The sequence below is a fragment of the Amblyomma americanum genome, chromosome 1 (genome assembly GCF_052857255.1).
Source record: "Amblyomma americanum isolate KBUSLIRL-KWMA chromosome 1, ASM5285725v1, whole genome shotgun sequence".
Classification (NCBI taxonomy): domain Eukaryota; kingdom Metazoa; phylum Arthropoda; class Arachnida; order Ixodida; family Ixodidae; genus Amblyomma; species Amblyomma americanum.
The window spans coordinates 161995694-162020789 of NC_135497.1; the positions used below are offsets into that span (position 1 = coordinate 161995694).

The window sequence follows — 25096 nt, forward strand, 5'->3', positions numbered from 1 at the left end:
TAAACGCGCTAGGCTTTAGCACCAGCGGGCTCGCACTGCTCACTTAAGTGAGCTCCAAAAACATCTTGGTTATTGCAAGTCATAAACGCAACTTGTCACACGTGTCGTCTATTAGTCGAGTCACTAGGATCGTATACGTTGGTGGCACAAGTGGCACGAGGCCACGTCTGTCAGGGCTGCTTTGAACCATCCACATCGGCGCACAATTGCACCTGGAAACGCAAGCAAGCAGCTCGGGTGCTTTAAAAGCGCTTTATTTCTGCGCGCTAACTTTGTGTGCAAAAATGCCGCATAATTTGCACGTGCGCCCTGCACGAGTGCGCAGTCTGCGAATTTGTATGTGCACGCCCAGAGGTGGTGTTATCTTGATCTTCATCTTTATTAACTACAGTGTAACCTGGTTAGTCGAAATAGTTACAAATATCGATAATTCGATGGATTGAACACGACAGTTGATATGCTTATCTGTAACCTAGAAGCAAGTACATATTGCACCCACACTAGTGACGTGCTTCTTCCCGCGACGTGCCGCCCGGCCGGCGTGCCGCGGCCAGGCGTTGGGAAGCCTAACTAGCTTCGCATCGAAGCTGGAGTGGACTCTGCTTTGGAGCTACCCACTGCCTAACATAAGATGTCTAATTCTGTGACGAGTGCACTATTAATTACATAATCGCTCATTGAAATTAAGGCACAGTTGATTTGCGCAACGCCTCTGCGAAGCGAGCGCGCATGACGCCTTGCAGGCAAGAGCCGCCTTTAGCCTTCAGTTCGTTAGCTTGGCTTCACTGCATGAGGCCGATGTAGCGTGAAAAATCAGTACAAGATATCGAAGGCCACTCTGGAGCACAGGCCACATTCCCCTCGTCCCACCGTTTGACAGCGCTAGCGCTGCCATCAGGCAGCTAACGCCTCGCAGTCGACTCACCCCCCCCTCCCCCATTACTCGCGAAGAGTCATCGAACAGCGTCGTTAGGAGAAGCGCAACTTGCAGGTGCCGGCACGCAGTTCGGTATATTGTGCGACTTTCCTATACTTTTAGGCAGGCTTTTCAAGAGGATGACCAATTTGTTAGATATAACCAATCCGAAATATCCTGGTTCGATATATTCGAAATCTACTGTATCTACACATTCCATGGTCGCAAATAAAACACAAAGAAATGTATAAGCTTACCTAAGCCCTTCTTTTTTTATACGATTTACGCAAGCCGATACAGCTTGTGGACTTTTTATTGAAATAAAGATGATGTATTCTGACGCGTGGCACTGTTTGCAAGCTGGTGCATTAATGTGCCGAACGCCCTATATTACGAAAAAGTAAAAAAAAAAACAACAGCCGGTCCAACTCTTTAAATCTGCCAAGTGTAATTTCCTTGTTCCCAGGTTCGCCGTCTATTTCTCTCCTCAGGTGCAAGAAAAGCGGCATTATCTCATGATTCATCATCATCATAATCATCATCATCATCATCAGCCTTACTACACCCACTGCAGGGCAAAGACCTCTCCCATGTCTCTCCAATTAACCCTATCCTTTGCCAGCTGCATCCACCCTTTGCCTGCAAACTTCTTGATCTCATCCGTCCACGTAACCTTCTGCCGCGCCCTGCTACGCTTACTTTCTCTTGGAATCCACTCCAGCGGTTATCTTGCCTTCGCATTACATGCCCTGCCCAAGCCCATTTCTTTCTCTTGATTTCGACTAGGATGTCATTAACCCGTGTTTGTTCCCTCACCCACTCTGCCCGCTTCCGATCTCTTAACGTTACACCTATCATTTTTCTTTCTATGGCTCGCTGCGTTGTCCTTAACTTAAGCTGAACTCTTTTCGTTAGCCTCCACGTTTCTGCCCCGTAGGTGAGTACCGGTAAGATTATGCTGTTGTAAGAGAGATATGCTGTTGTAGAGAGATAAATAATCTCATGATTAACTTCAACTAAAATGGAAGTTGGTGCCAGCCGATCAGGAACCAAATAATCAAAACCTCGCGCACTCAACAATGGTCAGTAACTAGCTTGCGTCCGTTCCTGGGCAACCTTCAAAAGCCGGCATATACGTGTCATAAGTTCCTGCCAGACACGAGTTATTCTAATACGCAAAAAAGCTTTGACGGCAGGTTACACCAAGGGCTTTATGAACACTTTAATCCCTCGGTGACCGAAACGCGCACACACCAGCTCACCCTTTCTCAGTACCCCTTCAATACCAGATGGCGCAACTTACATCTCTCCCACGCTCTCTACACCCCTGAGGAGCCAAACCGCTATGAATCGTGGAAACAATCAACGATGACCATTGCATAGTTGTAGAAGACAAGCTTCTGTATTAAAACAACTGCACTAGACTGATGAATTACTGCCTATCTCAGTCATATCTCAGTTCAGAGAAAAGTGTTATTCACTCTCACCCACGTAACGTGAGCCAAGGCAGAAAAAAGTAAAATTGGCACGACAATTGAGAGTCGTGCTGAAAAAGTATTGCAGGCTGTTATTGGCTTATCTAGAATTACACTCTTTCTTGTAGTGAGAAACGAATTTTGAACCACTACAAATGTTCGAAATATTGCCATGAGAACGTTTGCTGAGGATGAGGACGTCTTGGCAACGGTCAGCAAGCGATCGTTTCTAAACTTGGGTTGTTCACTACAGGCCGGTGCTCAGGTGACGGGCATTTTGAATTTCGCGAAGTTTGTTCGAAGCGCCAGAAAAAAAAAATAGTAACAAAGCTCTCACTGTTCATATCAGGCCTTAAGTGCCTTGCGGTGGCCAACGGGGTTTTAATTAAAAGCGGATATGTGGCGGCTAAATCTAACGCACGCGTGCCGTAATTGCTTATATAGTTAATTTTCGGCTTAGGTATGGTAGTTTAGGATAGGTGACCTACATGCGCCAGGCGGCTGCCGCATGCAGTGTTTTCATACTCGCACAAAGCGCTCGTTGTTTCAAAGCTTACCTCAAGTTAACCCCTCAGCATTTTTGCGTGGCCGTGAACGTTATGCAGAATGACCACGAGAAAGCGGGTTTCATACAGGCTTCGATAGAGCTACGCATTGGTACTAGGATCATCGTCGCGGTAGCATCAGTTGCTGCGGAGCAAACCGCTCAGCCTGGTCGAGGAGTCCGGCTGCAAAACCTATAACGCAAATCAGGCCAAGGAATTAGTTTTTGTGTTCGTTCCTGATTCTGATGGCTTGCGGCGCAAGCAAAACAGCGTGTGCAGCAGCATGGTGCCTCCTCGTGAAACTAGTCGGAAAGAATGTCGCATAGGCCATGCAACAATGTCCATGCTAAGGAAAGGTGGGTCTGGTGGTCGCTGGTTGTGGCTGAGGGAGAGAAAAGTGGTGCATACAAGCGGTGAGAACGACAAAAAAAAAAGCGCTCCGCTATCTTCTTTACATAGCACGCTTCTTCCGCATCTATCTTTTTCGCGGTCGTGTAGTAAGGTGGCGTTTACTTGCCCGTGAAGAGAAATTTTGTAGCGAATTTGTTGCGTGCAAAAATAACTTGTGTGGGAGCCATTTATGGCAACTTGATTGCACAGGAACAGAGCTGTTTGTCTATATAAGTCATTGTGGTGTTCGCAAGCTTAGTGCGTTAAAAATGAACCGGTCACTACAAGACTGGCCCGAGCAGTTTGCGGACAGAGCTTAGACACTTCTATGTCACTGGAGGCGCCCCGAATCTCAAATAAGTGGGAAAACTGCCCCCCCCCCCCCCCCCCTCGGAGAGCCAACAGTGTCGCATAAACTCGACATCGACGCCCACTGAAATTGGAAGGATAGCTGACCAATACACTCTTTGTTCCTGTCCTGACGCACTCAGAACAGCAAATTAGTGTCCTCATGAACACGATTGAATGTTTTGCGAAACGTGTGAGCTTACAAACGAATATCAAGCAGAATAAAAATCAAGCAGGACACAAGAAAAATATAGAGCGTCGTCCTGTGTCACTCTTTGTGTCTGCGTCCTTCCGTTCTCTTGTTTTCCCCCTTAGAATTGTGTACCGACTGGCCCCGCTCTCCACCCTACTGAATAAAAATAAAGGCGAGCCGTTCGTGCTTCTTCGCGGTACATTAAGTTTCAATGAAGGTATTTTTTGCTGTATTTATTGTTAGCTGGATTACTAAAGTAATATGTGGTATGTGACACAGAGTTCATGACAGATTATTTCAGCTTAATTATCGCGTGTTGGTTGTCTTGGAGAGGTTTGTTTTATGTAAAGAAAATTATGAAATCCATAAGGCTGTACTAGGCGCATCGTCAATATGTCAGGCTGATCAACTGCGGCTTTGTCAGACAGAGTTCAGTGGAGCACTAAGAAATACGGGAAGCGCTTGCGCCGTTTAACTGGCCACAGTGATCCAGTTTGATGACACAAAATATTTGCAATTTATTTTTCTTCATCAGACGTTCCAGCTGGTCCTGATCTTCAGTACATCTTGCGCCAGGATAATGCACTTGAAATGAGGAATAAGAAAACTTGGTGCAAAAGTTGGTGTCATGAGGGATCCGATGTCCGGCATCTTTTTCCTGTCGTTTTTAGTCCCATTTTTACAGTCGAATAACGATCGATTTTCACGTCGCTTTTCTATCGTCATATTCATAATTAAGATTTGAAACATGTAGAATTTTTTTTTCGCACTCCGCTTCAGTCAGCTTATATAAGAGGTTCGTAATTAGGCAGATGCCGACGCAGCCTACATTTTACCTTTCGGTTTTTTGGTGTCGTCACTGTCAGCTCTAAGCGATTCGAATGCGAGGCTTTATTAGTCCGCGATAAGGCACTTCCCAATTTTATTTAACCTTTGATCTTAACTGCTCGGGATTGTGGTCTGTAAGCAAAAAGCAGGTTGAAAAGAAAAGAAAAAGGAAACTGCCTTGTCAGCACGCTATAGCCAAGCTATGTGAGGACAGCGTCTCCAAGGAGCGCGTGTCGAACGACAGACAGCAGTTTGGCGTCAAATTTGATTGCAGGCAGACCAAAACGAAATATGGTGTTTTATTTTTGCAATACGCAAGTGAGACATGATGAGGAGAGATTCGTATCTTTGTGATGAGTTGCGAACAGAAAAGAACAATTGAGTAGCAGAAATTTTGTAATTGACGCAGACCATGCTTGTGTGATGCTAAATTTAAAAACAAACGAAATAAAATTGCAATGGGGACAAATATGGTGAAGGCGTTCTTTCGCTCATGGCGCAAACCTTTGTGTACAGCGTGGATATTAATCGCAAGCTTTGAATCTTCGCATGCCGTTGTGACTATGTTCGTGTATGGTTGGTAACACACGGTCGCAATTGCATTTTATGAATTGGTGAAGAATGAGTCCTTTCAAACGTGAAGTAAATAAAGTGATGAAATATGAACTAAAATTACAGAGTATCATAGAAAATCAACATATAGCGAGGGTGAAATGTAAAGAAGGACGCTTAATTAAGTCAACATTCCGTTGCAGAAATGCCTGTAGCGTTTGAAAACCTAAATGTTCTTGAAAACCACGACGGCGCTGACCGTCTCGATTGCCTTGGGGTGTTAATCTGAAAGAAAGTAAAGCGTGGGAAGAAAATCGGAAAATGCACCAGAAACAATTTCTTGTAAATAAGAGGACACACCAGTTTTCCTAAAGGAAGTGGCCTTCGCTGACGTAAGTATATCTCGTTGGTTAAGCGTTACAATCACAGATAAAGGAGGCAGCGTTAACAACTACGTAAATGTTACGTCCAGCACGTAGCTTGCCGAAACAGACATGCGTAGTGGACTGTTTCGGTTCAGAAGTGACAACTGTAGTACTCAAATCATGCGCTCAAACCTCGTTACATGTTTAGAGTGCATGACTTTAAAGACAGATACGCCCCCTCCGTATAGCCTGGTTAGAACGCTTTCAGAGGAATCGGTTGTGTCAACTTCAGACTGCCACGCCAGGGGCCCATTCAAAGCCGGAATGCAGCGTTCAAGCCCCCCGAGAAAATCTCGACACTTAGATGCAGCCGACGTGTTCTCCTGGGGTCCCAAGTTTGCTGTAGCACTTCGTGCGAGTGATTGTTCCTCGTACGCGTCTCGCGTTCTTTTCCGCTTTATTCGCGCCTTATTCGACTATAGTTTGACGCTCCCATGAAAGTAGACCAATTTACTTCGAATTGTTATGGGCGTAATAAAATAAATAAAAGATTTCTTTGGAATGCTGCTAACGGAAAAAAAGCATAATGAGCGAAGTCACGCAGTATCGTTCGGTAGTGTATAAATGCAAGCCGAGTTTAAATTAGTGATGATAAGCTAAAACGTTCACTTTCAGAGGCTATTATTTTTCTCATGGTAAAGGTAGCGGGAAGGGGAGGGGGGGGGGGGGGACGTTGGAACAGAAGTGTGGATTTTTAACCTCACGTATTTATTAAAGCTCGTCAAGCGAGGCATAAGGAGTTTGGATTAGCATTTATTTGCGGACACTGCAGCAACAGAAGAAAACGGCTTGAAGCCAGGTTAAAAACCAGCTAAAAAGCTGGCAGGCTGCGCTGGCTACTGTTGTCGGTCCAAGTGTATCTTCATGAGAGTATTTCGCATTCAGATCGCATGGCTCGCAGATATCTCTTTCAGCAAAGGATGTAGGCAAAGCGCGCAAATGTAAAACAAATCCAATCTCACCTGGCTCAAATCAAGCCCATAAATTGGGTTTTCCACGACAACTTGACGTGTTTCGTCGCTGAAAAAAAAGATCAATCGCATAAAATAGCAATAGAAGACGAAGCTGTGCATATCAGCGCTTAGTGTGACAGCGTTGGAAAACATCAAATGAAGACTTAACGAAACTCGCACAAGGTATGCCTAAGATGTCTGACACATGCAGGATAGAACGAGAGCTACGATGTGAAAGCGCTTACGTGCACTTCACACCAGCTTTCCTGTGAAAGATCCATGTATAATAATACAGCACAAACTTTATAAAGAAATAGCAGTAATGTCGCGGTGAAATCCAAGTGAGCTTTAGTGCTACCCAGATATGGTGTCCATCCTCAGATGAACAGACAAAAATCTCCAGACACGGATAAGTGAAAAATGTAGATTGTAATGCATTCCTGCATTGCAAAGATATCTGCAGCAAGTTAAAGGAACCGCTGTCGTTTGCAAGCCGGCCGGCCTTGCTAGGAAAAGGGGAGGGGTGCAAAGGACTCACATCTCGTTCCTCCTCTTCTTTCTGAGGTAGACAGCTATGCCTACGGTGGAGGCGAGGATGACCAGCACCAACACGGGAGCGACGTAAGCCCAGGTACCGGTTGCGCCTGCAACTGAAAGCGCGCGCGCGCCACCCGTGCGGGCGGCAGTGAGTGGCAGAAGCTGGCGGGAGCAAGTGGAATTTCGACGCATCTACGTCCGAGACAAACTACCCCAGTTTATCCAGTTCAGGGGAGTGGAGCTAAAAGACATCTCTGATACTTCGAGAAGGTAAGGAGAAGGTCACGACATTTAACAGCGAACCACTGAGTGACGAAGGTTTTTCTGAAATGCCACCGCTTTCCAGGGGTGGGGGCGGTAAAAGGCTGCGTCTGCGGGGGGGTGCACAAATTTTGAAATGCAGGAGCACGAACGTTCGATCAAAACATCGAGGCAAGTATTGCATCGTACGCAAAAGTGGGGTCCGCGAGAAAGGTTAATTCGCAATGCGAGCTTGTGTTTGTTCCCTTTCAGCGGGACATGTATGCACGCGCTGCGAAAACGGAGGACGTTGGCTCTATGCGCCACCGCGCAGTGAAGAGCAGTGCTGGTTGTAGGTCCGACTCGCAAGCTCGAGAATTATTTGCAGTGCCATCACATACACGCAGGCTTATGTGATGACACGCCTCAGAGCAGTCAGCCGATAAGTACCGCGTTTACCGTCTTATTCATGCTATTTTCATCACAGCTGCTAGACAACAAGTGGGCACTTTATCAAGAATGTACAATAATCTCAGACTTCCTTCAAGGTATCGTTACGCCACAACGGATGTTGCGCCTCTACTTCACAAATACAGACTGCAACGCGGAAAGGAGGGTGAGTCATCACTACAAGGTACCTCTTGCGCTTGTAGGCTGCAACACAGGCGGCCTCTGGCATCTATTGCCGTCGAAGCCGGGCTTGCAGGAACAGTTTGGTGCGCCTGATGCTGGGTGAAAGCCGCAGTTTCCTTCGTTGCGGCAGAAGAAGCCTGGGCAGACTGGGTCAAGACCACGAGACGCAAATTGTAAAACGTACGATATAACAAGTCTTGCCGGGAGCTCTAATCAGATCAAACACATCATGACATGAAAAAAATTAGCCGATGTAACTTGGCTTGTCTTGTTAACAGAGCTAGAGGCGAGACAGTGCAGCACTTATTTTCATTTCGTTTTATGCCGTAGAACATGGGCCATATGTGACCGTAGATCGCAAAAACAAGGCAACCCAGCTACAAGCCAGCCATGACAACTCATCCATGCCAGCTGAGCATTACTCATGTTTGTATTGCGTCAGCGCTGTCGACATTATGCTATACTAACCACCCTACGCGTTGCAGCCCTACAAGCCACCACAACCGTCCAAAGGATCTGCGCAAAGTAAGCGGAAGAGCCCGATGCACACCCACGCGCGCGGTAAGCATAAGAATGTATGTGCTTAGCAGTAATACCTCTCCTTCATCTTGTCCATTGTATTTAAAACCCGCCTAGAGGTAATGCATGGCTACGGAACCGGCCAACTCGTTCTGTATGTTGATGCAAACAATGGAGCAACATGGTGGCTGACGAACGTTGCAAGGAAAATGAAAAAGAAAAAGCCTGTTCGGATTGAAACCAGGGCGTTAGGTTATGATCAGCAAACTCAAAATGGTTTGTAACTGATCACGATGGAGACTCCACGACAGACGCTGTCTTTCCAAAAGAAAGCTCTCAGGTTCGTCGTCATGCTCATCGCTTCAAAGTGTGCCGTTACTAAAGCAAACTCTCAATTTTCCCAGCGTTATCACTCGACGTAAGTTCTCTCGCTATACTATGATGATTCCCCATTTTCAGCTATATCTAAATCCGGACTGATCATTCCCACAAAGTGCAACCCAGCTTTGCGCGAACGTTAGGACATCAAATCTCGCCCTTAATGTTACCTGTGAAAGACTAACTGGCTGAAGAGTGACAGTTGCAAAACTGACTTATCTGATTTTCAAAAAAAAAAAAGAAACTTTGAACACACCTTGATTGCCTAAAATATTGTTTTCACAATTCCGTTCTTTTTTTTTTGCGAATGCAGTGCTATGTACTCAGCCTTTATGTCCTTTGGCGAATGCAGTGCTGCGTACTCACTCTTTGCATGTATAGTTTTCCAGTGCACCTGCTAAGTAATGTGTGTAAATGTCATGCATTGTACTTTTTTGCACCCTTATCCCTCCTATGTAATGCTCATTGAGCCCTTAGGGTATCTAAATGAATAAATAAAAAAGTAAATAAATTGGTAACATGGTCTATCGGCCAGAAAAGTAAATGGACTATGAAAGCCACTGGACAGTCTAGAAAGGCTGAACATGACAAGCGCGGTCTATGACGCATAGCATCTATCAACTGAAAATACCTTTACAGCTCCGCCAGCTTTCGAGAAATAAAACTTTTGATTTGCTTCCGTGGTCTATCTACTTTTCCTGCCGGTAGTACATACCATCCATCGGGCACGTGATAGTAGAGATCTCCGGATTTATTCTGGGTCACCTGAAGTTCTCTAACGTGCAATTGTAAATCACGGACGTTCGAACACCCGAAAATCGCACTCAGCAGCCGAACGCCAAAGCCACTGATCCACTATGGCCGGCAACAAATTCCAGCTAAAAGCGACAAGACTGCAATCCTTAGCAAGTGTGCCGCGATTTAAAAAGATAGGCAACAAAATGGGACTAGTGATAAGGAATTCTTAGAATTTTGGAGTCCTTCATCGTTGTATATAAACCAAAAACAGATTAAAAATTTCTTTTCTCGGTGAATTGAATGGAATTTTGGAATTGGGCGCCCAATACGTGAAATTTGAACGAACAGCAGGCTATACAGTGCGCGAGCATACGATGCGGCATGCCCGCCCTGCTCTGCGGTACACTGGTGGATGTAGGAATCCAGCTGCTGACCTAAAATCGATAAAAATGTCCGTATATAGTCAAGGAATGGTAAGGAATTAGCAAGCAAAGGCAGTCAAAAAGAACAGCCAAGAAGACGGCGATTGGGTATACGAAACTCACGACTGCGCCCCTATTTAGTTGTCGGATTTCTGCGGTCCTTGCCTAATCGTGACACAGTCTTCGATTTAAACAGTGGAATGGCTGTTAGATAGCACTGGTTAAAAATAAAGATGTCGCCGAATGAGAATACGCAAGCACCTGCGTGTTGGAATTATTCTTACAAATGTATGACCGAAGATCCTATCCCCGCCTTGAAGAGTTAGCAGTGACGCGAGAAATGTACGGTATAGCTTGCGAAACAAACACCAATACAGCACTATACTGACCAAAACAAAGAAGTTCGTCAGATCCGTCCTCGCAGTCATGGAAACCATCGCAGAGCTTGGACCTCCCGAGACACGATGGAGGCGTTTGGCAGTAGTAATGGCCATCGGGACAGAACTGATGGTCTCCTGCACATTGGATGCGGATGCGCACGCGATTGTAGTAACATCGCATAAACACTTGGCGGTTGCTCTGTCGTGCCCAGCAGCCTTCAGTAACGCATTGAACATAGAAATTAAGACATCTTAAAAGTGTACATGTGTTGAGCAAGTGACTATGATCCCTTACCGCAGATTTCGTCCGCCCCATTGGGGCAGTCTCGTACGCCGTCGCACAGGAGCAGTGCAGGAACGCAGTGGACGCCATCCCGGCAGCTGAACATGCCTATACCGCATCCGCGGCTGCTGCTTGCTGTCGTAGAGGAAGCAGACGTCTCGGGAGTCGCTGAAGATGTCGCTGGTTCCGTTGGTGACGCTTTCTCATCAGTAACGCTTGCTATTGCCGTCGTCACTGTCACAGCTGTCATGGAAGCAACAGCAGTTGCTTCGGAGGCTGTATCTGTTACTGACGGTTTTGAAACAGCTGCCGTTGTTTCGGACTGCGTTGTTCCCGTCCCAGATAACGTGGAAGGAACTGTAGTTGCTACGCTGTCTGTTATAACTGCCTCTGTTGTAGTTGCTTCGTGTTCTGCAGTTGATGTCACTGGTGACGTGAGGACCACTGTAGTCGATTCTATGCCTGGTGCTGCTGTCGCTCGTGATGTGGAAGGAGTTGTAGTTGTTCCAGAGTCTGTTGTTACTTTAAGAGTTGTGACTTCCGTGCCTGCTGTCGCAGCTGTGGAATAGTCTCCTGCAAAGAGAATGGGGACTGTTGGTGACCAGTGCATAAAGTTCGACAGGTGACACGCGAGCCGCTGTTGCTCTGTGCTGCCATCGCGATGTTCCGATGCTAAACAGCGGGGGAACATACCGACCGTCCTAGCAGCCCAATCGATTTTTGCCCGTGATTATTGGAAGACAGCGGAGACAGTCGCAGACGTCGGCTGTCGTATTCCTGTTCATATATATCTTCTTATTGTATACGGACGTGCTCAACATGACTCACAAAGCGCTGGTAGCTGGTGAGCGCCTTCGAGTTTCTTCTTTTTTATTTTTATTATAATTTTTCATAGTAAAAGTGTACTGTGGTCTGTCAGATAGCCAAAACGAACGGCCCAGGATTGATTTCGGCCACACGAGGCGGTGTTCTCTAGTGTGCGCCGCAATCTCAGTTCGCGTGCGCGTAAGCTTAGCAGTACGACGTAGCCACTGATCCACCGTGGCGGGCCGCGCTTCGAGGTTCCCCGTGGCAGTCACTAACAAAACAGCAAGGATTCTCAACAAAGCCATCTACCTCCAGCCTCAAGCTTTATTTATTATACGTTTGTAGGCACTGCCTCGCGAAGAATGATCTCATCGTGGCTCGTGCGTTGCAAGTAATGTTCATGTATCAAGAAATGTACGCTGCTTTTCTCCTTGATGTTTGCTCGAAACTAATAGCTAACAAAGAACTAAACCTTCACGGTCTTGTTCCAGCAACCCAGGCTTAACTAATGATGACATTTTCCTGTTATGAACAAAGTAAAAGAGAATGTGAAATGCCATGTATGAGCGGGACCGCTTCAATTGCGCTCACCTTGCCAAGCGCAGTCGTCGTCGTAAACCAGCAGGTCATCAATCAGGGCGAATGCCTTGGGGTTGGTGCCCGATACAGCTATTATCGACCTCTGGAAGTTTAAGAGAGGTTGTGCACTGTTAGTTGAGCCATGGTTTATTCGGAGAGTGTTATGCTTTTTCTAACGACAGTTTGGAGTTGAGCTAGTTGGTGCAGGACACTACTTACAAAACAGCACGGATACACGACACAGGAAGAGTCTGGCATTAACTGAGAAGACAAGCGTTCATGCTGTATCAGCATCTCCCTTCGTTTCGTCTTCATGTTGATTTATCAGTAGGATCCTTCCTAACGTTCCGTTTTTGAAACGTCCCAACATTAAAATCAAACAAACATTAAAAAAGCAGCCCGCTCGACACTTTATAAGACATACTATCAGCAACAATTGCAACACGAAGAGAACTGAAATGCCAACACAAAATCACAAACGTATTAGCTCCTGAAGAGGAAATACAAGCGAGATTGAAAAACACTTGTAAAGCACAGTCTTCGCGCCTTCTAAGTAAAATAACTCGCGCTAGTATTGAGCTTCCGCCGGCTAAGATCTCCTCATTTCGCTGTTCGTGTCTCAACTGTCTTGTTCGCGTTTCATTTGTTGCTGATGGTATCTCGGAGCCTTGCTCTTCGGCGGCCTTAATTATGACCTTGTATTAAACAATAACTTTTCGCTCCGTCATTATACATATCCGACCACGCCCTGCATTATTCAGAAAAAAAAGAAGGGATCCATATTTTCGAGCTGTTCACTATTTCCGGGCTAATGAAGTGCAAAGAAACACTACTGAAGGCCGGAATCTTTAGAACAGTGTAATGTACAGTGTCCTGGAGCAGCTTCGCATTTTCTGATGAAAATGCTAAGAAGCTCCAGGAAAAAGCAAATATGAGGGCGATGATATTTGGACTGAAGAATTACGAAGCCCAGACTCTAGGGTGCAAATAGAACTGCGCCCAACTGGCAGCTGCAGCATCACTTAAATTTAAGTGCTAGTCTTGTAGTGAATAAACCCCCTACTCCTCTCCCGGAGGCCTGCGTGCCGTGCCGGAGAGGGTAGGTAGGGGGGCCGGTTCAAACATTAAAAGTTATTCTGAATCTGAATGTACAGTGTCCATTTCACACGCCTATGCTCGCACCAGGCGTACAGTAGTCCGGCGAGGTAACAGTAACGTGTGTGGGCACCGCCAACGATACCTTTCCTGCTCTTTGCAGATAACCACCTGCGTGTGCGACGAAGTAACACGCATATGCGAAGCGGGATATATGTGCCAGTGTATTACTATGCAGCACTACGCCGGCACCTACGACTCGCAGCGTATGCCCGTACCGCTGTACTGCTGTGAGCACACTTATCTACAGCGCTCAAGCGGATGCACGCAGAGGAAAGGAAGCGAAATTTTAACGGGAATACTGAGTTTCAAAGATAATACTTTCGCTCAAGCGTGGCCGAATGGTCATACAGTCCGTACGCGCAAAAGAATTTTCACCCCCCCCCCCCCCCCCACAAAGCAACTGCGTTAAGGTTTCAATTCATTTGCTCCGAAGCACACCAGTCGACAGCTCTATAGGCAAGCGTGCTCACGCCTGTAGATCTTACTGGAAGATCAAATGTCCCAGGCAGATATGTAATCTATAAAACGCCCATATCTGGCAGTACATCACACGAGCATCCAATAGAGCGCACATGAACTATATATAGGCTACGCGTATGCGCTGCGGGACGTGTAGGCGTCAGTGTTTTACAGCATAATAACAAATAGGTGACTAGAACCCCGTTAGGATAGTGGTTAACTTGCAAATAAATTCATACCACACTCTACTCTTCTATTACCCGTTACTTACACCCCCGCAGTGCCCGCACTGCGAAGACCTACTCACACTCTCAAGGTATATGAGCGCCACTCCAGTCCTAACATCCAACCCATCCCTAACCTGACCAAAGTCACCTGGCAAGAGCGACTGATCGACGCCACCGCCACGGGGCAGCGATAGTCCAGTGTGCGGAGGCAGCGGCGGCCGCCTATGGGGCCCTGTACTGAGGGCACCACCCGGCAAGACGTAGTAAACTGCTTTACTTTGAATCAACGTTCTTACCACCACCAACGGCACCTGTTAACCCGTAGAGTATATGCACTATAAATTATGGTGCAGCGTGGCGGGGCGGAGAACACTCACGTGGTAGCGGGTGAGGCTGAACTGTGCCAGTTGCCATTGGCTGTGAGTAGATTCGTTGAAGTAGGCAGGTCCCGCCAACAAAGTCAAGCCTTGCAGTTCGTCCGACAGCAGGTACCAGAAGGTGGCGCACCGGGGGCCATCGCCGCTGGCGCCGCCTGCCGTTAGCGCCGCCAACTTGCCCGGCACCTCAGCCGAGAAGCGCAGGTAGTGTCCTGCGTTCGCAAAGGCATGAGGTGACCACCTCCGTGAGACAGAGAATCTCCGGACACGACACACGAGAAGCGCCAATGGAGCCGCTGTTTTTGGAGAGAGCTTTAGAGCTTTCCGTCGCAGCTGCTTTGCACCGCGCAATTTCTGAAGGGTCTTAACCCTGCTCTGAAAATCGTCAAATAATTTGCCTGCCGTAGCGACAACAGGCACATATGCAGGGGGCTCCAGACGTGGAGCAAAGTTAATGGCCTCATTTACGGCGAAAAGAGATAGCACATGGCCGCCGCCATTCCATGCATTCTACCACCGTAGCGCCGGGACTCGGTTTCACTTGGTCGACCTATAGCAGATGTGGTCACCGCCACAGATAATGAGTTTTGGCAGAGCGGGAACTCCGGCCCAGTAATGCGCCCAGAAGGAGAAACGCGGGAATGCGCATTCGCGAGCCGTGTAGCTGTATTGTGTGCTGGCTCAGTCGAGGCTGGAATCCAGTCCTTGTGGGGAATATGAGCTCGATTTTCGGTCTGGTATAAGCCACTTGTTACTCCTGTGCTTGGTCATCTGTAAATGTTTAAATATGCCTTTCCGGAAGGAATTAAGTTTTGGTCTGTTATGAAGAAACCAATTGAAGGCAGAACAGAGAAAGAAAAAGGCCTTTGTCTGCCCATGGTTGCCTTTAGAAATAGACCCTAAGGACTCCATTTCTTTCTTCCAGTGGAAAAGCAAGAAAATCATTTTCCCGCAAGACAAGAAAGTAAACGTATCGTTTTTGTGAGATCAACCTGAAATCGAGAGCGGGGATACTCCAATACGGCGGCATTACGGCCGACTGCTTCCGTGGTGAGCCCAGAATTGCTAATTGTTTCAAAATTCTGTGATAACCTCGCGCTAGTTTGCTTATAATGACAACCTCGTGTTAGCCGAGCAGTCTTTTTTTCTCGAGGGTGCAGAGGAATATACGAGGGACAAGAAAGGAAATCGCTGTCTGTCGTTAGACAACGGCTGGCGTGAAAGCGGAACGATAAACGGTCGGCGCGGGCCCTGGAAAGAATTTAGAATCAACGACATCGACGATGGAGACTCAAGTCAATTTTTTTTTATTTAACTCTACCAGTAAGCAAGGTCAATCGATTAGCATTCTGTGATGCTGCTTCGCAGAAAACAAGGTAGGAATGTTTGCCAATCACTGTCGCTTGAGTTTTGAGCGATAAAGATGCACCCTTTTGCGTCATTAAGTGCTCCTAAATTTTATCAACCACGTGGTACATTAGATATGAATATAGATTTCTTATCGCGTGGGCATATATAAAGCCGGAGCAATGAGGTCGCCTTTTATCGCTAGCTGTTTTCTCGAGGCAATTAACCGCGCATTGTCCTCCGAGTTTGTATGTGAGCAATGAATAGAAGGAATGTAACGACTGCAAGGCCGATATAATACATATCTCTTCTGCTGATTCTGCTCTAGTACTGCCATCCGTCTGTCTGTATAATTACAGCTACAGCGAGGGCACGGGGCAATAAACGTGTAAAAAGAATCCAAATTAAGTGGCATTCGAATGACATTATATCATCCCAATTTACGTGGATAACAAAGCATCGTACCACCCTACACGCCCGCCGTAACAATGCCTGCGAATACGGCAACTGTCATACGCAATACTTTCGCGGTTGAAATGCGCTCGTTAGTATGCGAGCTCAACGAAGTGTCTTAACAAACAGCGCCTTGTATTGACGTAGTACCTTGTAATACAGATAAATCATCTTTTTAAAAATGTAGGCAATGTGCCTGATAAGAATTGCGCTGTCATGCAAGTGTTCCAATGCAGCCTGGCAGCTCTCTATTCCCACGCTCTCTATGTATTGCTGGCGCCAGAAAACTCACGCAGAGACAGTTAGCAGCTCATCTATCTCATCAGCGTGCAAACATTCGTGTAGTAGCACTCATAATATATTTTTTTACACAAAAACTCTGGCAGCGGCTTCCGAATTCTGGCCAAGCACTCAGGTAGCGCAGAAAACGACGTGGTTCAGCTCATGGTAACCTTCCTAAACTAGTTCACAGGGCGACCGCGGCATGGCGTTGATTCCGTGAAAATCATAGGGAGCCAGAAAATCTCCCATACTTCAGAACTTCATAACATTATTCATGACTTTACTTGTACAGCGCTAGATGCATTAGCATAGTTCCCCCGGTTTCGATTCGTTATCAGTGCCCTCATCATAGTCATTCCGTCCGTTTGCCCATTAATGCCGCATCACAAAGAAGATAGACAAGGTAGACTACATACAAAGCTGCTGGCTCAGCGGCACGGTCACTCTACCTTGGACTTCCCCCTCCGGCGAATTGCCAATCGAATTCGAACAACCCTGTCGCGCTGTCTCAGTTGTTAGGTCGCTCCACTGCCGAACCCAAGGACGCGGATTCGATTCCGACCGCGGCGGAAACGCAAGGCGCTTGTGTGTTGGCGATTTCAGTGCACGTAAAGGAACCCCAGGCGGTCTAAATGATTCCGAAACCCTCCACTACGGCGTCCCTCATAGCCTGAGTCACTTTGGGACGTTAAACCCTCATACACTAATACCCGAATTCGAACCAGAGGCCCTAACCCAGGCCGTGATGCACAGTACCCCTTCCTCAGTCCCCTCAGCCACGAACCCACCCAGTCATTCACAGGCACACCTATTTGTGTTTGCTCAGTGGTAGTTCAGTGGCAGTGGCGAAGGCATCCAGCGACAGGGGCACTCATGCGTGGTGTGATCATTGTGTTAATCATTTCGCGAACCAGCTTACGCTGACCATTCGTCGTACCCCGAGGGTAAGCGGCTGAAGTTTTATTAATTCTTTCTGTAATTGGTTGGCTGCAGTGTTTGCTTTTGAGAATCGCAGCGTAAACAGCGCGATCCGAGTTGTGCACTTCACTTCTGCGCTCATTACTCTAAACTAAAGTTACAGAAAAATTTCAGTCTCAGAATCCCTAATCGATAAGACCCGTGAAAAAAAAAACAATGACAAAAACCCCATCTTAGCACATTGCATTAATTCTGCTTTTTTTTTTGCTTTCCTTTGGGTTTACCTCTTTCAATATACTTGAGCAAGGCACGACTGGTATTGTTTCTAGCACTATTAATTGGAGAAGTGGTCCTTCAAATAGACAGTGGAGGAAAAAAATGCAGCGAATTATTTTGGATGACGCAATTAGCTGAGAACAGTATATAAACAGGCGCAAGTTAAAAAGCGAATGCGTCTCGCAAAGTCGAATGCTGACTCACCCGCTGAGGCCTCAGTTTTCATATACACACTGCAAAGCTTTGCGCACTCTTTCAAAGACGCCATTTTATCTGTGCTCGTGGGCATACGTAGCACAAGCTAATCCTTGATTGAGCTGCACAGCTAGCATTCAAGGATTAATTCATGCATTACGAAAATGAGTCGCATTTTATTTTTGTCTGAACGTTCTCCTTTCCGCCTCACTAAAGTTTCGCGATTAGTATACGTCAAATAATCTTTACTTCCCCACTAGCATCGTCTTAAGAGCGGATCTCTGGGAGTTACTTCGAAGTAGAATCTACGAACTCTAGGGAATAAAGAGCTACATTTAAAAATGCCGAGTAATGAGCACTTGCACTCACCTTGTGATGTTTTCATTGTGTGGTCTGAAGGAAACACGGACAGATCCGCCCGCTGAAGCTCCCATTGGCCGGTAGCGTAAGCTGCGCACGGTCAGAAGATACGCCACCCCGGAGATCACTTAATTCCTTTCATGCCGCGAGACCTTTTTAACTACAGCGAACTCTCAGCTGCAAACCAAGAGAGAGCGTTTAGATAGAAAGAAATTTTAGGTGGCGCTGTATATCTTATACGTTTAAAAATTTCTGAAAAATAAAATACTTTTATCATTGAGGCTTTTCACTAACGAATTTTGATCGCTGAGGTTTGCTTAAAGTGCTTCGCAGCAGGCTACTGAACTTACTTAATAAGCCAGTGAAAATTCTGACAATTGCCCGGCCTAGAAAAAATGCTTGGCAGCTGCAACGAAGAGAAATCTGTTCATGCGCTTGTAGATAGAACAAAATATAGATAAGGATGACACCCGGGCTACTGATTGCAGAAAAGCAGCCGGTGATAATAGAAGACGTTCTATGTGTCCACAATCACTTGAATCACTTACGATCATTCGCATCCTGCCAGGCGACACATGTCGGGCCTTCGAAAGTGCAAGAATCTGCAACAAGAAAATTCTTTATCAAACAGGTATACGCAGGCAAATAGGTGTGCATTTACGCGCTTTTGCATCTCTAGAAACTAGCTTTTTTTTCCGCAAGATTCCTTTTCTCCGCGGCTAAGAAAATACCTCGTACTTTGATCTGGACATGCTCCGTCCGCCAGCTCGATGTCGTCCAGCAGGACACCAGACTCTGTCGTGGCATAGTTGGGAAACAACGCTTCGAACACAGCCTGCGAGGAAGGGGAATTCGGTACAAATTTACGGAGTTTAGCTGGTTGGTGCGATACAGGACGTAGGAAGAGACTGACAAGGGACAGTGTGTTCCTGTATTCCGTCTCAGGCTGTTTCCTTAACATTTTTCTAAATCTCGCATTGTTACGTGCACAGCAGCCAAAGTAAAAACGTTTTTTTCGTGCAAAGATTACTTTCCGCTGATAAAGAATCTGTCAGTGTTGTCAATGTATCACGGAAGACAGTGCCCCAGTACGCATTCGGCGGCGTATAACAAGTACTTAAGAAATATTGATTTTGAACGTAGCTTCACATATTGTAAATGTCATGAAACTGGCTTGCGCAGTGAAGTGCTAAACAATAGTGATATTTTTTTAGAATTCTTTATTTAATGTCAGTAAGGGTGCCACAACTTTCTGGCTAGGGAAGGGCGACAACACTGATCTGCAATCATCTGTAGCTGATAAAGAGAGCCGTAACAGTAAGGTAAGGCCATGTGAAACAATCTGCGTCCATGTGAGCGCCGTCTTGCATAAATGGAAAATAAAGCTGGTATAGCTTTCGAAAAAAATTGTTTTAATAGAAAAGTCTTGCATTTTTGCGATTTTTCAGCAGAACAATCTGTCAACTTGCTACCCCCTGCGGTGATTCTAGTGTTCATAGTCATAGGTCTCGAGCTCTCTGGCGTCTTTTCATATCTCGAGTGAGGTCCTCCCAACATCATACGTTCAAAAGCTTCCTATTGTCTTGCCACTTAGACTGAGGCCAGTTTCACACAGGTGTCGCAGGCAACCATCCGGTAAGTTTTGCGTTTTATTCTTAGTTGCTACACTGCTACGTTAAAGCGGACGCAGATTATTCCTTCTCTCTCCATGCAGGTTTTCTTTTTGCTGCAATCATCGCTGCAAAGGTACTGCGAATGGGTGCACCCCACAGCAAACAGTCAACTCGAGCATGCATCTGCGGCAGTAGGAGACACGTGCCTGCCAGGGCCGGTCGGAGGTGATGTTGACAGAGAGGCCGTTCCACATGAGGTTCTCTTCAGTGTTCAACGACACCAAGGCATCGCCGAGGCCCTCCGCTTGAGCGAACCTGCGTGCGGTAGGGGGGCGCAGTGGAAAGATCGTTTATCGAATATATTTTGTGTCAGCAGCAACGTTCAGCTGCTATCTTCACGGCTCAGCGGCTGCACAATACGGCTGCAATCTTATCACACAATGCACTTCATAACAAGCGCGTGAAAGATAGAGCTGTGGCCTCACTGTATTCGTGGCACGTATGAGGACTACGAAAAAGTGTTTTATACGGTTGGCGCCATCATTATTGTGACCGACTTTTCATTATAAGTGCTCCTGTGATTTACCGGACTTCTATGTCTGCCTTTTTTGAAACTTTCGTAAGGTTTCTTGGCGTGTGTGTGCCGAGTTTCAGGCTAATTTGTGCATTCTTCAGTGCATGTCAAGCCTTAATCCACACTGAACCTTCTGATATCTCTGACGCGTTAGATGCTTGTTATGCTGCTTGAAACGCACCCATGTTATGTGCGCGCATCGGCGCACGCACACGCCACACAGGTCGACCGGTTTCTATGCCACCCCTCATGTGACAGACGGCAGCAATCACAGCAACGAACGCCAGTGTGATGGCTGTGAGAGAAAGAGCGGCGACGCCTATTGCATCTTTGACACGGCAGTGAGAAGGGTGGTGAAACAAGCAATGCTTAAAAGAGACATAAAACTAAAGAAGAAGGAAAATAGTACGCTGCTGCTTTCGGCTGTGAAGGAGAAGCGTCTGATCGCGCTTTCTAAGGAAGAAAAACACTTCTTTGTGGAATGCTATTCCGACTCCTAAACATTTCACCTGCTCGCCCAGGCTGTATCAGGCACTCGTGTAGAGAAGCCGGAATGAATAAAGTGAGCTGGATGTTAGAGAAAGCCTTGATTCCACGCACGTCAGGAAGCTGTTTTCCGTCACTGGTTGCGCTTGTAATGTAATAGCGAAGGGCCGTAATCTATAAGGATCAATCATCCATCTTTCATAGCATTTGGCGTGACGTGAGCGTTACGGCAGCATCGGAAGAAAGCAGCAAGCGGCCAATCACAGCAATCATAACATGGTGGGTCGCCACGTCGACGACAGCGTTCGCCACTCGCCGCAAGATCCGGCTCACCATTGGTTGCGATGTGCAGCGAATGCAGCCAATGCAGCGAATGGGCAAGTCGCTTCCAACGAGCGCTTGAAAGTCGTGACTACGTGACTACGTCGTCCAACAACAGTGAACAATTCCAGAGGAGCCAATAGATATGAAATTGAAAATGGTTAATGAATCCGCGGCCCCAGATCTCCATTTTTATTGCATATCTCCCGCATGTGCTAAACATTATTTGAGCTGAGAGTCTGTGCCGCTATGTGCAGGTGCGAATCAGCGTCGTGGTTATTCCTTTGTAGCTTTAGATGAGTAAGCATTACAAGCATTTTTTTACAAATAAACCGTCCTAATCAAAATAAATGCCGACTGCAGCTCACCTGTACACACTTAGCTCACTCTGATCCCCGTGGGACCGCCACCAGAAGGTAAGACAGGCACCCGCCGTGGCGTCGCGACTAGACAGGTAGATCCTCGCTATAGAGTTGCGACTCTGCCTCACGGATGACGTGTTTAAGTAGAGGTAATGGCCTAGGAGGGGGAAAAAAAGCGAAAGAATGCGATGAGTTCAAGACATTTCTTTTCGTTCTTCTCCAACCGGTAACGATTCGAACTTTAAAGTTGTGCTAAGAGAACATAGGGCTACAGTATGAAACAAAAACAAATCATTACGGGCAACCGAAAGTCTGTGCGTTCTAGATTGTAAAGTCATTTATTATATAACTGGCAAAAAAGATTATACTCTCATAATGCAACAGCTTATACCAAAGGGCTTTCTGCGAACCCTTTTTATTTTTAAAAGAAATACAGGATAAAAAAAATCACTGAAAAATTCGTCTGCAGCACGCTGTACGTATAAACCCACATGATCGCAATAGCGATACAACAGCTTCACCAACCACTTTGTGTTTTGGCGCCATTACTAGTAGACTAAAATGCAAAAAAATTGCATTTTTTCGTGGGAAGAACCATAAGACACTGACTTAGTTTTGCCAAGTAGAAGGGGGAAAATGCCACCGTAAGGATTCCTGCGATTCGAAGATCCACACTGATCAAAGTGGGCGCTGCGTGCCAACACACCGAAAAAAAAACAGATAAAGGCATAGCTTCTCTTCCTTGCTGCTCGTTAGAATAGCCCTGACCGTGTATTATACTTGTGTAGTATTGTTCAAGTGGGTCGAATATGATGTCTGTCATATTGCGCAGTCCATTATAAAAACAAAACCAACCTTTTCCAAGTGCTGACCCATGCACGAAAATAAAAATAATGGTTAACTATACAGAGCAGTAAGCTCGATACATCATCCCCCCATTCACATCTCTCCTTACCAAGCATGTTGCGCAAGGTATGATCCGGCACGCCCAGTTGGGACCCCTGCTGCACAGTCCAGTCCCGTACGTTGTTCATATCTGCAGTGTGGTCGCATTCGACGCCGCCTTCGAAAGTGCAGAGTGCTGTGAAAGACGGCCACAGGCCGAATGCGAAAAGGTCATGGCTCAGAAAAAGATTTCAGCGTGACACCGTTCAGCAGCCTGGAACTGCACATTCGCAAGATGTGGGCACGCATTGCAGATCTGCACTTTGAAGATATATAGTAATTATACCTTGCGCTCCAGTGCGCGCTATTTCTGATTCCACACAGAAACATAATTTCCTCTAACATACCGCGTAATTATTGCCGCAGATATGAGCGATAACCGGCAGCTGTTCATGACGCTTGCTGAGGCAACGATTTATTTCATCTGCTCTAACACTTCGTGTCCAGTGCATGCATGCGTGAGTACCACAGATAGATTTGAACAGGCGCACACTCATCTAGAGCCGTCGCAGTAAACAGCACGCAACGTAATTTAAGCCAGTGCCAAATGTGTTTTTAATTTACAGATCTTTATCGTACTTTCGTGCAAACAGAATTCAGCAAAGGTAAAAGACTTACGTGCTCTTGGGCAGCCGCCCAGTGTCACTGCAAAGTCGTCCACCGCGACTAACCCACTGTCAATGCTTGCTTCGAGCACAATCTGTTGGCCAGAGCACACAGAGGAAAGGCACAGAAAGGATTTACGTCACTTTCTTGAACATCATCGTAAGCTCCTCCTGAATCAATGAAATAAAGAATAAATTTACGCAATAAATTTAGAAGAGAATTTTCCGCTTTTTTGGTTGCACCTGGACTTCTCGCCAGGCACTAGCTGACGCACTGAGAGCACGTAAAAGCGAGATAGAATTCTGAGCATGATGCAGATGCAGTATAGTAATAAAAACTGTGACAGACCGAAAAAACAAACAGGTATTTATTCTAAGCTGATGAAACAATAACTGTCAACGAGCGTTAAAGACTGAGAAAATATAAACATAACAAATTCAACCGATTCAGCTTCCAAACAACTGTACCGCCATACTCCGAGATCATTCTATTGAAAGGCACAGCGTTACTCTGCGTTTTATATTGGGCTGCCCAATCATCATAAAGATTACACCATCACAATGCTATACGCCGTCGCCACCTATTTTGACGTGCGTGGTTGAATCCAAAGCATTAGACACACAGCCGCCCGTGATGCGCATGCGACGGTGCTCTTTCTTTTCCCTCGTTCGCTCACTGACCTGAGCTTTCTTCGCAACTTTCGTTTCGTTGAAGCGGACCACAGCCGGCGCCCATGCGGCCATTCGTGCTCCGGGCTCGGACCAAGAGTGGGATTTCGAGGGCGTCAGAGTCACGCTCAGGCTGAAAGAAGATTTCCATACAGAACGTACCGGCGTTATCGAAGAGACACAGGCTGACTAGCCCATCCAGTTAACACGAAAAGCGTACAAAATGAAAAAAAGATCTGATGGCTCTGTTTTTGAAGCTAACGAACAATTTTGTTTTAATTTCAGTCGAGTCGCTTACCATACCTCAAGAGGACGCAAGCTTCTACAGCGAGCCAAGATTTTTTGAAAGTTTGTGTCTCGTATGCTAACCGCCGACAATATCACAAGACGAAAGCTAGGCAGTGAGATTGTCTCCGTGGTAGGGTTATAAACAGTAGAGTCTCCCATAACAAGGTCCCTTCAGTTCTGGTAAGCAAGTTAAAGTGCACATTGTTCCTTTAATACAACCTTTAAACTTTCCACTTTGCTTCAACGGGAGAAAATGTATCGATTTAAAAGAAACGACTGCACAAAGTAAATGACAGGCAGGCTGCTGTGCCTGCCCAGGTCACATGCCCCGCTCATTAGATACGCGAAAATCCAGTAACCGAGAGGTAAGTGTTATTTTGCCCCAAACGCCTTGTGTAATTCTTCATCCAATTAGGAGAGGCACTGAGATCAGAGCCGTGTGTTCGTACTTCCTAAATCGGCATTCCTACGACGAATCCCTCGGAGGGCATTTTTCGTGGTGTAGTAGTAAGAACCGCATAGACAGGCGAAGCACTTTATACCTCTCCACGGACCCTAAAATGGCACAGCACATCTCGCCAATTTCGAGTCATGCCCCAGCAGCCGGCATGATTTGCTGCTTCTTACCCGCTCGTGTTGTTTGCGCGCAATGCTTCTCCCGACACACTACCTTCACATCACCGCCCCACATTAGGAAGACGTGACGTTTTTTCACGTCACGCGCCCTCCGCGGAGCAACGCCACCTTTGCTCGGAGCCGAAAGACGAGTTTCTCCCCCGAGTGAATATCTCCATGCGTTCAGGTTGGGAGAATCGGATTATATCCACAACCGGACAGTGAAGTACCATCCCAGCAGCGGTACAAATGAATGCACCATGACGCAGCGATTTCGAGGCCATATCGTTTGAGTGCAGAAGTGGGAAGCATAGTCTAGTATTATAATTCCGCCAGCCTCGGCACTAGCGGAACGTCGACAGTATGAAAATTGAATATCAACACAACAGTAGCAGCATAGTTCTCGTACCAACAGTAATACTTCA

At 46.5% G+C, this 25096-nt stretch overlaps 1 protein-coding gene across 1 annotated transcript in view; it reads right to left on the reverse strand.

The window, feature by feature from the left end:
- Positions 1-4958: 4958 nt before the first annotated feature.
- LOC144114074 (MAM and LDL-receptor class A domain-containing protein 2-like) overlaps positions 4959-25096 on the reverse strand; it is a 79726-nt gene continuing 59588 nt past the window's right edge. Inside the window, exons 27-42 of the mRNA XM_077647532.1 lie at positions 23781-23901; positions 23113-23194; positions 22505-22630; positions 21556-21706; positions 20013-20121; positions 18932-19028; positions 18742-18795; positions 18203-18283; positions 14363-14574; positions 12154-12244; positions 10768-11328; positions 10482-10607; positions 8041-8181; positions 7164-7275; positions 6635-6692; positions 4959-5532 (exon numbers count right to left, since the gene is read on the reverse strand). Of these exons, the coding sequence (XP_077503658.1) occupies positions 5434-5532; positions 6635-6692; positions 7164-7275; positions 8041-8181; positions 10482-10607; positions 10768-11328; positions 12154-12244; positions 14363-14574; positions 18203-18283; positions 18742-18795; positions 18932-19028; positions 20013-20121; positions 21556-21706; positions 22505-22630; positions 23113-23194; positions 23781-23901 (2221 nt within the window). The 3' untranslated portion in view covers positions 4959-5433. The remainder of the gene's footprint in view (positions 5533-6634; positions 6693-7163; positions 7276-8040; positions 8182-10481; positions 10608-10767; positions 11329-12153; positions 12245-14362; positions 14575-18202; positions 18284-18741; positions 18796-18931; positions 19029-20012; positions 20122-21555; positions 21707-22504; positions 22631-23112; positions 23195-23780; positions 23902-25096) is intronic.